Below are 16,034 nucleotides of genomic sequence, written 5' to 3'. Positions count from 1 at the left end.
GATGAAGACAACAGCCTGGCTGGGGAAAGAAAGACAGGGGCGGGGGGGAAACACCCAAGCAATCACATGGTTGTCATTTGGGAATCTCTCTCTCTCCCACCAAGCTGCAGGCTTGAGGGTGGGCTGGTTCCAAGCATCATTCAATGGTCATATCTGATTGAAGGCCTTCAAAGAGGAATGGAGGACCAGAGAATGATGGGATATGGTGATTATGGCTCTTAGGAGGGCGTTTTCACATTTCTAAAAACCCTTTCCAGATTGGATCTTTTACTAAGGAGCCCCTGTGCAACAGAAGCCCCAGTGCCTTGCAGTCAGTTTGTATGGGAGGTGGGCAAGGTCCACTCAGGGCTCAAGTTCTCCATCGAGTCACCTAACACAGAACCCCAAAGATTTGGGGTGGGGGGTGGGTGCACTCTTATTGGTTGTTGAAAAGTGTTATCAAGTCACGGCAGATTTATAGCAATCTTATGGGGCTTTCAACAGGGGTGGAGCGAGGGGGGACTGCGCCCAGGGCACGCGTGTGCCCCGCCCCAGAATGTCCCCTCTATGCCCACGCACAGGCGCCCCCCGCCCCATTGGCACTACGCCACTGGCTTTCAAGGCAAGAGGCATTCAGAGGTGGTTTGCCATTGCCTGCCTCTACATCACAACCTTGGACTTCTTTGGTGGTCTGCCATCCCAAGTACCAATCAGAGCTGTCCCAGCTTAGCTTCTGAGATTTGTCAGCTCATGGCACTAAGCCCAAAATCAGAGGGATTTGGGAGCTGGCGTCCTGCTGCAAAATGTCAGGGGAGGAAGACTAGAAGGGGTGAGGCTGGGAACAACCTGAACGCCCGGTGGTGCTTACAGTCGGAGTCGGTGGTGCCTGGGTAGCCATCGACTGAAGTGGTAGGCCGCGTGAGCAAGGAAGAAGTGGATCATAGCCAGCTGCCAAGGACCTGGGGAGAAAGAGCAGAGTCTGTCCAGGTTGAGCCCCGCCATCCAGGTGGGATTTGAATCCAGTTGTTTTTGGGATGCAGCATGCAGAGGGCAGGGTCTGGGGATGAGACCTCAGCAGGATATAGAAAGCCCGCTTTTCTCCAGGGCAAGTAATCTCTGCAGTCTAGGGATATTTTGTAATTCTAGACGATCTGCAGGTCCCACCGGGAGGTTGGCATCATTGGCTAGGAAGAATTCGGGCACACAGCTGGTACGTAATAGCGAGGTGGTGAATAAAACCGCCGGCACCTCCAAACGTGTAGAGTGCCCCCCACCCCGTCCACCAACACCCACGGTGGGGTCGAGAGGACACACCTTTGCTTCATGCCCGAGTGTCTCTGAGCCCGTGCAGAGTGTCTCTTGCAAACCCCTTGCGGCCCAGGTACAAAGCGCTTGCCCGGACTCCCTTGGTACCAACCTCGCCCGCTTAGCCCACCTGGCCCGATGGGCCAGCCACGGGGGTGGGGGGAGGACGGAGGGGGGGCTTCCGGACCCTTCCCTCCGCCGCCCCGCCCACGGGAGCCGGTTGCGCCTCCCCCCCGCCCCCGCAGGACTGCAAACGCGACGGTTTCAACAGGCATTGCGCATGGCAGATCTCTGCAGCCCTTGAGGACTGGAAACTTGCTTTTTTAAAAGGAGAGAAACCCCCGTCCAAACCGGTAGGAATCCACATCTTGTACTCAGTACCCGGCTCTTCCGTCCCCCCACCCCGGATCCTGGTTTGCAGACCAGAGGGGAGCATCAAACTGGGGACCAAGATCCGGGGGAGGGGGGGAGTGTGACGCACCCCCGACGGCACAGGGAGCCTCCTTCGCCCCTCTCCCCACGTTTTGCTCCTTGCACCGGCCCGAAATCCGTCTCGATTCGTGCTTCGCTCCGGCCCTTCGCTTTGCAGCGCTTCGCTGAGGCCGGGCGATGACTTACCTGCCCCTCTGTCTTTTTTTTGCAACAGGGCGCTGCTGCGACTCAGGTCTCCCTTCGCACCTGTGGCAGCAGAAGAGGCCGATGGAGAGTCCCGCCAGCAAGATCGCGGTGGTTCTTCTGGCTTGCGGGTCTTTCAACCCCATCACCCACATGCACCTCCGGCTTTTCGAACTGGCAAGAGATGGCTTGAATGGCACAGGTAAGTAGCAATGCCCCTTAGCTTAAGAAGGTCCTCAAGGATACGCTCTGACTGTCACAGGGTCTGTCCGTTCGGTTGCCAACCTCCAGGCGAGGCCGAGGGTGGGAAATCTCCCAAGATTAACCTGGGCTATAAAAGTTGGATCCCCTGGAGAAAACAACTGTTTTGGAAGGTGGGCTCTGTGGAATTATAGCCTAATGAAGTTCACCCTCCTCTGAATCCTCCCCAAATCTCCAGAAATTTCCCTTCCCAAAGTTGGCAACCATGCAGTCTGTCCTCCAGCCGGAAAGACTGGGCGGTTGTCGAAATCAATTAACCCTTCTCTGCTGTTTGTTGTTTGTTTTTTGACTGGTTCAGACTCCTATGGTTTGATTTACTTGAAGCCATATCATTCATGATAATAGTGAAGTGTGTGGAACCAGTCCCACAACTACTGAAGCTGGGTTGCCCACAGATTGACTGGGGGTCCTAGTATATTTTAGGGTCTCTCTAGGTATGCAGAAAAACATGAATCTGTAAATCGAAAGAAAGGGGGGGAGGCATCTATTGAAATGGCCCAGTGAGAAATGATCGTGCACTGAATGTACAGAGCAGTTGAAAATTATTCAAGGGCGGGGGGGGGGGGGGTGGGGTTGGGAAGCAGAAATCAGCCTATTCAAGGTCCAGAGAATTGATAGTATCCAGGAGGGGGCATTGGGGGAGGGTCCAAATTTCCCCCCAGTCCTGCAATTGTTCAAGGCCCAAGCTAGCACATGTGTTGAGTATATAAAGACTTTCTTGAGTTTATCCAAGTTGGAACATTCTGTTGGAGGTTCTAGTCAGCAGGTCCATTTGAAACATTTTCGCAGTCCCATCCGGGCCTTGCTGTGGTCTGCCTCCTGGAATATACGCTTACCTCCCTCTCCTTGTGAGCGATGACAGAAACGCTGTCATCCTCTGACTGTACTTCCTGATGAAATTTATATCCCTGCTTTTTCAGTGCCAGTTGGCTCCCCAAAGCATCTTTATAGTAATAATATCCTTACCCAGTCTTGCTAGGAGAGAACCTGAATGCAGGACCGGTTAATTAAACAGAGAACGGTCTGCCAGTAAGTAGAAGGGCGAATGCAGTGAAGAGAACAAGGAACATATAAAAATCCTGACTTGGCTCCCAGCTCTGTTTGCTTTGGTGGCAGCAAAGAGGAGACATGTGGGGAGGGGAGGTTCCAGGGTCTCGTGCCAGCTTTTGGCTTTCCAGATGCTCCTGCTGGAATGATATCCGGTAATGGGCACCGTGGCGGCTTAAATGATTTATTTATTCGCGATAATTCGTGCCTGGTGCTCTCAGCAAGGCAACTTCCACAGCAGCTTTTAGTTCCCATACTGAAGACGACAACAGCTGTTATCTATCAATAAATCTAATTTAATATCAAGTCTCATTTAATATCAAATCTCATTTAATATCAAGTAATAACAGTGAAATACACACACACCCCAAAATGAAGAGGGAGAAGACAAAGAGTTTAGATTTATACCCCACCTTTCTCTGATGTTGGGAAGCTGAGCCAAACGAGGGATCCAACGGTCAACAATTTCTGTTCTTCCACACAGGGAAATACAAAGTGGTCAAAGGGATCATTTCACCAGTGGGGGATGCCTACAAGAAGAAGGGTCTGATCAGTTCCAGCCACCGAATGACCATGGCAAAGCTTGCCACAGAAAGCTCCGATTGGGTGGAAGTGAGCAACTGGGAAAGCAGCCAGAACGAATGGCAGGAGACCGTCAAGGTGCTAAGGTATTGCGCTGGATCTGTGCAGGGATGCCAGAAAGCCTCAGAATGGGGTGCTGGCCACACAGTCTAGCTTGCTAAGAGTCTCACTTTTCACGAACAAGTTTCTGGTCGTCATGTGAGCTCCCAAAGGCACCTGGTGGGCCACTGCGAGTAGCAGAGAGTTGGACTAGATGGACTCTGGTCTGATCCAGCTGGCTTGTTCTTATGTTCTTATGTCATAGTTCATTTAATTTCATTTATTAGATTTGTACCCCGCCCTCCCCCGAAGGGCTCAGGGTGGCTTAACAACAAATGCGGATCCTGAAGGAGCTGGCGGGCTGAGCAGAGCAGACCGAGGCAGGGTTCTCTATTCCCCTTTTACCTGTCCCAGTTGCCATTCCTGCTCAAGGAAAGTTCAGAAAGAAAGTCAGTGAGAACAGAAACGGCCCGAGTGCCCCAACCATCCCAACCATTAACCTTTAATAGGCATAAATCAAAATCCACACAACCTCAAGTAGGATTCAAGAGCAAGAAAATAATCTGCATACTTTAATGGTCAGCTTTGAAAGCTACAGTGTGCTTCAGACTTTAAAACAAGAATTACCAAGAAAAATAAAAAATAACATTTGAACAAAGAATTGCCAGGAAAAATAAAGATGATAATGAAATGCTCTACATAAGCAATATAAAATTACAGTTTTTAAAAGTCCCCATAGGGAAAGCAGAGATACACCGTGAAAACTGCAGTGTATTTCCAAGGCTGGCTCCACTGGTGCAAGGGGGCTGAATGAGCAGTGTAAAAATGGCCTGAGTGATTTGGAGAGCGCCTTCTTATTACTGCCTTCAGATACAGAATAAATTATGGAGACTTGCACATGTGGTGGGGGAACAGACGGGAAGCCCCTGGATTGTGCTTTTCCTCGTGTCAATTCAAAGGGTTCCAAGGAGAGATTTTTCTGAATAAAAAGAAAAATCCAGCTAGAGAATAATGCCTGCTTTCTGCTCTCTGTACACCTCCTTGCAAAGCCAGCAGCCGGGGAAACAGGTCTGTTCAAAGGTGCTGGTTGCGGCTTACTGCTTCCTTAGAATCTCAGCCGTGGTTTTAAAATTCCTAGCCTGCGAGGTTTCCAAAATATGCTCATAAGCGTGTGGGTGATGCTCGGTGAACGTTCAGTAGCCAGCGAAGTTGCCAAATAAGATTTTCAGGAAATGGGGATTTCAAGGCCTTATGCAACACCCCCTTCATTTGTTTCTTGGTAAAGTCTTGGTTTCTTTTGTAGATACCATCAACAGAGCTTGAATAATTTGTATTCCTCAAAGAACTTTGATGAAGTTCCTCCTCTCAGCAAACCAGGCCGAAAGAGGAAACACGAAGCAGGCGGCCATCTTTCCATCAGAAGGAACCAACTTAATTCAGAAACTAAAGGTTAACTGTATATCCAACTATAGGAGAATAGAGATGGGAGCAGAGTCCCCCTTAGTTTCTGAAAATGGAGCTTTTGGGTGAAAATGTTCAATTTTTGAAGTGTGCTAGACCTAGAGTGAAAGTGACTTAACATACGTTATGTACCTTAAAGTGCACAAATTTCCAGTGTGTTGAGGAAAAAGCTTGGTTGGCAGGCACCTATTGGTTCATGCTTGTAACCTTGTCAATCTCTCTTCAGCGATTCAGTACTTAAACTGATTTTGCAACTGTTTTTGAAATGTGAGTCACTTGGGGGATGTTAGTAATTATCTCGGTGCTATTATGTCAAAAGGACCCTCAGGCCCTTTTAACGAAAGCTCAGCGTTTCTCCCGACTATGTATCAGTTATGATTCTGTGGGACCATGAAGAGGGGGCGGGGGAATAAAGTACAAAATCTGGTACAAGGTACAAAGATCCAGCTTCTCTGGAAACCTAAACTCTTGAAAAGTAAGTTTCTAGCTCTCATGGCTATAAAGATGCACTTGAACATTGAAAACAGTTTTGAACAACACTGTTAAGAATCTAAGAAGTCAGAGAGTCAACTAGGATGCGTAGTGTTGACAGCCCAAAGCTCCTTACCTTCTTACTTCCCGCAGTGATTAGACAACACAAAATAAATAGTTCAGGATAGTAAAACGTGGGGAAGAAAACTGTGCAGCTGACCACACAAGACAGAATACAAGATTGCTCACTTTGCCTAATGCATGCAGATTGCAGAATCCAGCAGTTTATTTGTAGTGCAGGATTTTGATGTGGAATTTAAATCAATGCAGTACAAACCACCCTGGTTTTACTTTTCAACTGGGGAAATGGCTATTCAGATATATCTCTTCTTCATGACCTCTTTTCAGGCACTCCCCAGCTGAAGTTGCTGTGTGGTACAGATATCTTGGAGTCATTTGCTGTCCCCAATCTCTGGAAGCGAGAAGACATTTCGGAAATCCTGACCGACTATGGCATGGTGTGCATCACCAGAGCTGGGAACCAGGCCCAGAAATTCATCTATGAATCCGACATTCTCTGGCGCCGCAAGGAAAACATTCACCTGGTGGAGGAGTGGATCAGCAATGACATCTCCGCCACCAAAATCCGGAGAGCCCTGAGGAGGCGCCAGAGTGTCCGATACTTGGTGCCTGACAGTGTTCTGGCATACATTGAAAAGCACAAATTATACTCTGAAGAGAGTGAAGAACAGAATAGTGGTGTCATTCTAGCTCCTTTGCAGAGGTATGCTAAGGATGCTAGTTAAACCCTGACCCATCTGTCTTTGGTGGGGAGGAGGAAACAGGCATGCTTTGCAAAAAAATGTGTACTGTAGCAGCTGAAATCTTTGGTCCTTTCTCTGGCCACAGAAGTCAATAGTGTCCCAAGTTTTTATGAAGGGTTGCCAACTGACCAACCATGGCATGGCCTGCTCTTGCGCTTTTTCAAGCACCTTTAGTTAGCAGAAATCAGCAGGTAAAAGTTGCCACAAAATACAGATGAGCATGGTTGCTTATCCAGGTCTATAAATCTAATTGCTGTTAAAGGCACAGGAGCAGAAGCCAGCAAAGGAGTTGGCAACCCTGGTTTTATGAATGTGAACCCCAGTTCTTCCATTGCATTGTAGATGCCGCTTGTGAGCAATGGGCCTGATCCATACCTGAGCTTCTCGGTGGAAACTGGGATCAGGCTGCATAATGCTTGTTTGTGTGTGTGAAGCTGCTGTGTATCTGGACACGTGTGATAGTTAGCTGGCATGAGCCTAAATTCAGGGAAGCTGTACGCACAAAGTCCATATTATGCTGGAAATGTCACAGTCCCAAGACTGTCGTTGACAAAAAAGCTTGAGTGACTCAGGAGGTGCCAGCAGGCCTGGAGGAAAATGTCCTTTCCCTTTAACAGAGGTTTACAGTGTAGAAATCGGTGGCTGAAGCTTTTCATGGCAAGGAGAGTAATTAACATCAATTGGTCAGTAACATCATTAAGCCTCTATTAAAGGGACAGGATTTTGTTTTTCTTCTCCTTGCTGCTGGCAACCCTAAGTCACCAAGAGTGTGAAGTTCTGGTAAAACTGGAAAGTGATGACTTACCGTTATTTCCTAAGAGTGTCACTTTTACTGTGAGAACCTGATTTCCTTTGCCAAACCTGGCCATGTGTAGACCTTATGTGGCAGCAAGAATAGTAACAGCCTGTAGCTCCAGTCCTGCTCTTTTCTTTGCTGTAGACCTGACTCTCAGATGGCCTCTGTGAATACAACTAAGTTGCCCTTTGATTTAGGGTTTTGTGAAGAGTCGTCTTTGTGGATTGCTGAGATGGGAGGGTTCCAACCAAGGAGCAGCGTGCTTTGCTAAGATATGGCTGTGATGCAGATAATATTTCTTAGGGGGGAAAGAACCTCCTTTTTCTGGTGCTCTTTCATACAGGGATGGGCAGCTCTGATCTTATGCACATTTACTCAGAAGTAAATCCTACTGATTCCAAAGGGCTTATTTCTGTGCAAGGGAGTATAGGATTGCAGCTCGTATGCCTTATCGGATGCGTATTAGGAGATGTCTTCCATTTGTGCCTAGGGGCAGGTGGATCATGCCAAAACTGTCTGGATGCTACAGGCCATGACTTCCTGGCAAGATGACTCTAACATGCAGCTTCTCCACAGGAGATTCAAAAATGCTGGATTTGTAATGAATGGTCTAGTTTTCACTGAAGTACTAAAACCCATGTCTGGGTTGTACTGCCCCAGACTGGAAGTGGCAGAGGCTGTGACCTATACACTTTAAAAAAGGTTTATTGACAGGAATAGCCTTACTTGCTGGCCTGCTAGTTTTCTATGTGCAGGTACAAGTTAGCAATATCACTGAGAGCAAGGGCCTTGGTTTTAAGGTTGACCTCCGCAATTTAATTTGAGAGGGAGCCCTCTAGCCACATGCTATGACTTACAACATGCACTGCCAGTGGCAGGTGAAGTCATTCAGCTGGCAGGTGACAAGTCATGTAGGGCCCCCTCCAGTGAGCTGCTGTTCACATGCTAGCTCTCCAAAGGTAACATCTTCAGAACTAATGTGACGAAGGGAAGGTGCTGCCTGATGAAAAACTGGCGCCTTGCAACGGGTACAGCTTTTTATTACTCATCTCAAGCATGCACCATCAACATAAGGGTTTGTTCCTGCTGGTCATCTATTCTAAACTATGTTCTCTTATTGCTTATCTGAACCTGTTCCACAGCTTTGGTGATCTTATTGATTGTTACAGATCTGGTGCAGATGTAACGCTGCCTGATCTTCTCACCCTGATTTGGAAACCAAAGCAACCACTGGCTCTCCTCCTCCTTTTGCCTCTTCTCTTCTCCTCTCCTGCATGCGAATTTGCCATCACACAGAGCTAACCATGGTTAGCATTATGTCTGTTCTGAGCTGAGGGCTAACCATGGATAGCTCAAATCTGGATGTGAAGGCCTGGTTCTAACCTTGGTTGAAAACACAGGGTTGCAGCCAGCACTGGTCAGTGTTCAGATTACTGCACACATCATACTAACCATGGTTGGTTCCGGAGAAGGGAGGGAGAGGGATTTGTGCAATCATCTAAATATATCTAGGAGAACAGAGAGTATTACTTCTGCTCTGACTTATGTAGACAAATGCTGTTGATTTAGCGCTGCTGATGTGAGATGAGAAGCAGAAGCAATAAACATTTGGTCACCGGCATCGGCAGTTCGAACCTGAGGATCCCATCTTTACTTGGCCATCTTCCGTTGCAGACTTTACACTTTGCTGTCCCCCCCAAATCCTGCTCTTTTAAATCCTAATGCTGATTTTTTTTGGTTTTTCTTTGCCCTTAATGCTGCACGAGAATCAACCATGCTCAATGGTCATGTGAACAAATTATAATAAAACCAGACTTGCACAACAGACTATTTGTGTTCTATTCACAGCCGCATCCTGTTCTGGGGTCATCTCAAAACAGCATCACAGCAAAAGAGAGCAAGAGAAGAAAACATTTAGGATTATCCATTTTCTGGAAGGAGGATGGCCTGTCTCTTTAATAGAGGCGTAATGTGGTGTTATTTACCAGGTGAAAGGCTTTACCTTACTGTCATGAGAAGTTTCAGTTGCTCATATCAACACAGGAAGCCTCTGTTAAAGGGACAGGTCATTTCTCCCCCTTCCAGACTTTGTTCATTGCCATAATGTGCAGAAAAGCTCTAGTGGTCCTGGCTGGTTGGGTAGGGGTGGAGGTGCTATTTTTGTTTAACTATGTCTTTCATTACACCAGAGGCTAGAGAACAATGCCAAGAAGAGGAAGCCAACCAGAGGGCCGGGTCACCAGCTCCTGCAGAGGTCAGCATGTTTGTGCCAAGCTTGAGTTGAGGAACGGGATCAGAGTTCAAGGTCCCCAAGGGGCTCCCAGTTTACTTAGCCTGTGGTTGCTCAATGCATTAGGGCAGCAGAGTCTGTGCTGGCTGCTCCATGAGTCCTGTGAACAAAAGGGACTTCCTTTTTAACACCCACACATTGTCAGATAGGAGGATATAAGCAGCTCTGGCAAAAGCATGTTGGTAGAGTAAAGTTTAGCACATGGTAATTGCTTCATTCTATTCATGGGGGGTGGGGCAGTATATCTTGGCTGAAGGTCACTGGGCAAAGGAGCAAGAGCCACTGGTGCGTTTGCAATTTTGTCTTTGCAGGGTAGACATTATAACAAAGGGAAGAAGTAGCTATTGGCCTGAAAATAATATATGCTCGGTCCTGGGTTGTCTCCTTGCTGCAAGCAACAATGCTGTTCTAATTACCAATTACCCGGTAAAGGCAGAGATAAGAGGAAGGACAAACATGGAGGAGAATACCTGGGTCAGGCATACAGTTGCCAACAGGCCTGGAGAAAAAAAGTCCCTTTAATAGAGGCTTAGTGTACAGAAATGGGCAGTTGAAGCATTTCCAGGGCAAAGTGGCCAATAATAGCACCTGGTTAGTAAAGTCCCATTAAGCATCTATTGAAGAAACATCATTTCTTTCTGCAGGAGCCTGTCACTTCTACCAAAGACAAAAAAAAAGACTATATGGGAAGAAAAACCCATCTCAAAACACTTTCAATGGTCTTCAGATTGTGTACAAGTCCTAGGTGACCCGCCCATCTGGAACACACAAAACAACCATAATGCTAAACTCAGTGGCGGGATCCAAAATTTTTAATAACAAGTTCCGATGGTGGTGGGATTCAAACAGTGGCGCTGCCGCACAAACACACCTCCAGTCCCTATTGGGCAGGGAGGCTGCTTTAGTAACCCCTTCTCGGCACTCAGAAAAAAAATTAGTAACCACTTCTAGAGAAGTGTTGAGAACTGGTTGGATCCCACCTCTGGCTAAACTTCATGTTTAGCAGTGCCTTTGAGCATGTGCAGAGTGCCTTTCCCCTCACCTGTGAGCAGCACTTCTGGTTACCTGAGGTTAGACCCGGGGCTTTCTAAATCACACCTTCCAAAAAAAAACAAACCACTAGACCTTTCTCCCCCTAGCATTCTTTAGTGGGGGGACTGCTCAATAACTTTAATGTCTGGATTTGACTGTCAAACCACCACCACCACACACTGTCTCCCACCTTTTGTTGTTATGCATAGATTTGAATGGAAACCCGCATTTGACCCCAAAAAAGGACCGAGAAGTGGTTAAATTGCTTTCTGTTCCACCCTCCTTTCCTGTGACTCAGGGACTGGTCCAGTTGACTCCACGGCAAAGATTGCAGCCAATGTGAACTTTCTCCTCCAAGCTCCAGTTTCCACCCCCTGGCTAATCAGGAGCCCCCACCCACGGAGGCCAGCTGAAAGCCCTCTTATGTTCCCCATATATAGGGGATCTGGGGAAGGAGAGTTGTGTGCTTCCAATTGTCTTCTCTTGGTGTGTGTTGCCTGCCTGTAATAATGCCTGTGGATTTCAGTGGCACCTGGAACTTCGTTTCTAGTGATAATTTTGAAGGCTATATGCTGGCCTTAGGTAAGCTGGAATCATTCGGATCCCTTTTTTCTTTTCCCATGGTTTATGTTAAAACCTTTCCTTGTACTGGTCAAGGTCTTTGTCCGGAAGATAGCTGTTTCCCATTCTGGACATTGTACTCTGTCTTTTCTTGTATGTAGAAGCCACTATTTTGTAACAAAAACTTACTTGTCCCAATCTTTGCAGTTTTTCTTCTTGTTCTAGCTTGTGTCCTTGGTTGGCTGCTTGTAAGCCTGGCTGTGGGATGTCACATTGCCCTTAGACTATACCAGGTTTTTAATTTCCCACCTTCAATCTAGCTTAGTGTTTGATCTGTCTGCTGGTGATTCTCCAAGGTCTTGGAGAAGACGTCTTTCTTAACATTGGTTCACTGACAGCAATGGGTTTAAAAGCATGTCACTCTATTTAGGATAGTACTGTCAGTGTCTTGGTTGCAACTGTTGTCACACAGGCAAATTGTGACGTTCTGATAAACCACACTATAATCCCATGCATGCCTCTACTTTTGACTAACTGGTTTTAAATGAGCAGCATATCAAGAAGCCTGTTGCAATGAGACTGTGTGACTCTATGACTCTACCGCTAGCATGCAGTACAAGTTGGACTATGCCAGCAAAGTCCAAATTGCTATTTGAAAGTCAAAACCTAAGTATTAAAATTCTCTTGCTATGATAGAATCCAGGTTAAATTTCATTTACTGACATGTTCTTCTGAGGACCATTGTATGCTGATTTCTGAGGTATCTTAAATTATGTAATATGTGTGTAAAGGAGGAATAAGTCTGGGCCATGATGTTATCAAGGTATGTTGCATTCTCCATCTGTAAAATGGGTCTATATGACTTATTTCATGGAATAAGGAGGGTATAATGAAAAATTGAAATTTGTTATGAAGTAAGCTGCATGAGCTCTTCAAAAGCTTGCTGCCTCAGGTCTGTTTGTTGAAGTTTCATTCCCACTGATCTCAAGGCAGCCTCTTCGCAACAGCCTTGCAAGGTAGCAAGCATTAGTTGAGTGTGCGGGGGGGGGGAGGGGAGTGCATTCTGTGCTTTTGTTTCTAATTTCAGGCTGCAAATATGTTGCAGAGTATCTAAAAATAGGTCTTATGCAGTGGTGGGATCCAACAATTTTAGTAACAGGTTCCCATGGTGGTGGGATTCAAACTGTGGTGTAACGCCAATGGGGCTGGGCGGGGCATGACGGGGGCGTGGCTGGGCATTCCTGGGGCGGGGCTGTGGCAAGGACGCAGCTGCTGCGCTGGTCCTTGGGCGGGAAACGAATGCACACAGGCGCAGGCTGCCACGCACACCGGTGCACCTCCTGCTAGACTGCTTCAAGTTCTGCGCGCTACTGCTGAGAGGAGGGGCGTAACTAAGGCAAGAATCACGTGGCAAAATCACCAATTAGTAACCCCCTCTCGGCACACACAAATAATTAGTAACCTACTCTCGGGAACCTGTGAGAACCTGCTGGATCCCACCTCTGGTCTTATGCCATCTCAACTTGCAACCTATTAACTTGATTGGCTTTGGAAGGCTACTCTTAAAAGCATTTGGCTCTTGTTCAGCAAACTTGTAGGATGCAAAGCTTTCCCATTTCTAGCAGATATATAACAAATAGGTCTGAAAATATGGCTAAGCAGGTGTCTATTTGGCTGCAGCAAAGCAGCAGCTGAAGATTTGATTTCAGCACACCTGTATGAAGTTCCTATAAGACCAAACTATGACAGAGCCTTTGAACCAGAGGAGTACCATAAATCCTGAAGAACTGACATGTCTTTGTCCACATGCTAGCTTACAAACTCTCTTTGCCAATGGTCTGACTGGAGTCTAATTTTCAGCCTTAGTTGGGGAGGGGGGAAGTCAGGCCAATGGTGCTATGACTGCTGAATCCAGCGGGCAAGACACATAAATAGACTGGATTTATTTATCTCTGCCAGGTATTGATTTTGCAACTCGGAAGATAGCAAAAATGCTGAAACCCCAGAAGATTATTGAACAGGAAGGGGACGCCTTCTCTATCCGCACAGTAAGCACTTTCCGGAACTACTTTGTCCAGTTCAAAATTGGGGAAGAGTTTGAGGAAGACAACAAAGGTCTGGACAACAGAAAATGCAAGGTGAGAGGCCAATGGAAGGTAAAATCATGCAGGTTGAATTACACAGACTCTCACTCCCCTTCTTGATAGCATTAAATGTGGTGTCAGTTCACCAACGACCACACCGTCCTTGGTCCGTGTGTATGAATATGATATGTATTGCATAGCTACATCAGGAATAGGGATATTCCACAGCTTGATCCACTGTGTGATATGGCATAGCGAGCCCTTGATTATTGAGGAAAATGTGGCAGCCATTAGCAGCCCTCATATCCAGAGATACTGGACATGAACTCATGAAACTACCTTATACTGAATCAGACCGCTGGTCCACCAGGTGGTCCACTGCTGGTCCACCAGTACTGTCCACTCAAAGTGGCAATGGCTTTCCAGGATTTCAGGTAGAGGTCTTTCATATCACTTTCCACCTGTTCCTTCTCACTGGAAATGCTGAAAATTGAACCGGGGGGGGGGGGGGGGGCTTCTGTACACCAAGTAAATGCTTTGCCACTGACCCACAGCCCCTCCCCTAGCATTTATCAGGTGAGGCCCCTGTGTCAGCTTCCTCAACAGGTAAGGGTATTTCCTACTACCCAAATGAAATACTGCTGCTACAAAGAAGACTTGCAAGTTAAATCTTGGTTTGCTCTGCAGCTGTTAAGAGCAAAGGAGTTAAGGAAGTACAGCCAGTGACCACCTGTTCTTACACGAACCTGGCTGAAATTTTAAAATATTAACTCTTTCAAAAGTTAAATGGAGGGCTACCGAGAATGGGGTGCTCTTGGTTATAGAACCCTGACAGTGGAAAGGCACCTGGTAGTTGTATCAGGAGAAGGGCTTCTTCATTGATTTTCCAGCATATGTTTTAATTCTTTATTTAGAGAGCCAACTGGTGTAGTGGTTAAGAGCAGGTGGACCAGAGAACCAGGTTTTTCTCCACTCCCCCACGTGAGCGGCAGACTCACATCAGATGAATCACATTTGTTTCTGCATTTCTACATTCTTTCTGGTTGACCTTGGGCTAGTCACAGTTCGTTCAGAACTCTCTGTGCCCCACTTGCCTCACGAGGTGTCTGTTGTGGCAAGAGGAAGGGAAAGGAGTTTGTAAGCCCCTTTGAGTCTCCTTATGGAAGAGAAAGGGGGTGGTATAAATTCAAACTCTTCTCCTCCTTTACGGATTCAAACTCTTTGTAGCTTGATGATTCCCTGTCATTTGTGGATATTGACTGGCGATATCTGAGTTGGCTGACTGAGCTGCAGTTTCTTTTTTTAGTTAACTTTGCTATGGATGTTTTCCAGTTGCATTGTAAGTTGCGATGGGAGTTCAAAATTTAAAACTGAGTTTAGAGGATAGGGTTTTCAAGACAGGATGGAAGCGCAGGGAGAGATGTCTAACTCGGAACACAGACGCTGTGAGAAGCAACATGTTGATGCTGTTCTCTCTTCAAATGCAGAGTGTGGTTTCTTGGGACAGTGACAAACTCGTCTGTGTCCAAACGGGAGAGAAGAAAAACAGAGGATGGAGTCATTGGATTGAAGGAGATGAACTGTATTTGGTATGTAATACTGAGTAGCAAAGCCACTGACTGTCCAGAAGGAATGTTCTGCCCCAGATTTGCTTCTGACCCCAACTAACTTCGGCCACTTTCTATCATTTCTGCCATCCCTGCTGTACAACAGAGTTTAGGCTGCATTAAGGGTCTGTATCTTGGTTGCCATAACCCGCAGGAAATAACGCTGATTAGAGGATCCCATTGACAATGGCTTCTGATTCTTTTTTATGTTTTAAAAACTCATCTTCCATTGAGATTTGTTTTGAATGACAGCTCTTAGAACATTTTCATCTGAATCTTCAAATGAACCGTGTGTTTAGTTAAAGGCTTTCACAGACTGAATCAACTGGCTGTGTGGCCATGGCCTGGTAGTTTTTTTTTCTACTAACAATTCACCTGCATCTATGGCTGGCATCTTCAGAGGCATGTCATGGTGGGGTACCATAGATGTGGGTGAAACCCTAAGAGCAAAAACTACTAGGCTGCAGCCACACAGTCTGGAAAGCCCACAATAGCCAGTAAACTGTGTGTGCCTGGAGAGTAATCAAACTAATTATTTAAATTAGTTATGTCTAGAGAGAGACAGCCCACCTAGAATACCCGCTAGTCATGTGGATGTATGTAGCTGCCTTGTACTATTAAATTGACCATTGGTGATTCTTCCTATGCTGTCTGGCTGCAGCCTTCCTATGATGTCATCTTGGCAAACACTCTCTACCAGAGATCCTTTCACTGGGGACTGAATCTGCATGCAAAGCAGGAGCTCCGTCTCTAAGCCACAAGCTCCCTCCCAAGCACTGTGATGTCACGGTCTAATCCAAGTAGCAGATGATGAAATATTAATGTGCCTTCCTTTATAGGAACTCCGGTGTGAAGACCAAGTCAGCATGCAGATTTTCAAGAGAGCATGAAGCCAATTCCAGAGATGTAACATGGCAGACAACTCTACAACTTTGTAAAAGTGTGAATGCACAGGTGCTCCGAAGCAGATCAGAATGGCAGCTTTCAAGTGTCTTGTTGACTGTATTTTCCTATGGATCTTCAAAGCAAAAAGCTGTAACTATTAACAGCACTTATTAAAGATAACCTTTGGTAATGCAA

General features: G+C 46.5%; 2 protein-coding genes across 3 annotated transcripts in view; both read left to right on the top strand.

Annotated features, from left to right (window-relative positions):
- Positions 1–13,332, top strand: part of NMNAT1 (nicotinamide nucleotide adenylyltransferase 1) — a 21,979-nt gene extending 8,647 nt beyond the window's left edge. The window contains exons 2-6 of one of the 2 annotated variants that reach the window (XM_048518918.1): positions 1,931–2,101; positions 3,692–3,875; positions 5,132–5,277; positions 6,169–6,544; positions 13,223–13,332. In XM_048518918.1, coding sequence (XP_048374875.1) covers positions 1,984–2,101; positions 3,692–3,875; positions 5,132–5,277; positions 6,169–6,544; positions 13,223–13,229 — 831 coding nt within the window. In that variant the 5' untranslated portion in view covers positions 1,931–1,983 and the 3' untranslated portion in view covers positions 13,230–13,332. Of the gene's footprint in view, positions 1–1,930; positions 2,102–3,691; positions 3,876–5,131; positions 5,278–6,168; positions 9,206–13,222 lie in introns of those variants that run through there. The other variant, XM_048518917.1, reaches the window with a different exon arrangement.
- On the top strand, positions 11,107–16,034 carry RBP7 (retinol binding protein 7). Its single transcript, XM_048518922.1, has 4 exons — positions 11,107–11,284; positions 13,223–13,401; positions 14,835–14,936; positions 15,794–16,034. The coding sequence occupies exons 1-4, from the start codon at positions 11,212–11,214 to the stop codon at positions 15,842–15,844; spliced, it is 405 nt and encodes a 134-aa protein (XP_048374879.1). The 5' UTR covers positions 11,107–11,211; the 3' UTR covers positions 15,845–16,034.

This window comes from Sphaerodactylus townsendi, linkage group LG16 (genome assembly GCF_021028975.2).
Source record: "Sphaerodactylus townsendi isolate TG3544 linkage group LG16, MPM_Stown_v2.3, whole genome shotgun sequence".
Classification (NCBI taxonomy): domain Eukaryota; kingdom Metazoa; phylum Chordata; class Lepidosauria; order Squamata; family Sphaerodactylidae; genus Sphaerodactylus; species Sphaerodactylus townsendi.
The sequence above is the reverse complement of the archived record's forward strand: the minus strand, read 5'-3'. Positions and strand labels throughout refer to the sequence as shown.

Bases quoted from the DNA above. Each gene is read 5' to 3' on its own strand.
- RBP7 (XM_048518922.1), top strand. From the start codon at position 11,212: ATGCCTGTGGATTTCAGTGGCACCTGGAACTTCGTTTCTAGTGATAAT. The intron at 11,285-13,222 runs GTAAGCTGGAAT...TATCTCTGCCAG, and splicing joins AGGCTATATGCTGGCCTTAG to GTATTGATTTTGCAACTCGG. The intron at 14,937-15,793 runs GTATGTAATACT...CTTCCTTTATAG, and splicing joins AAGGAGATGAACTGTATTTG to GAACTCCGGTGTGAAGACCA.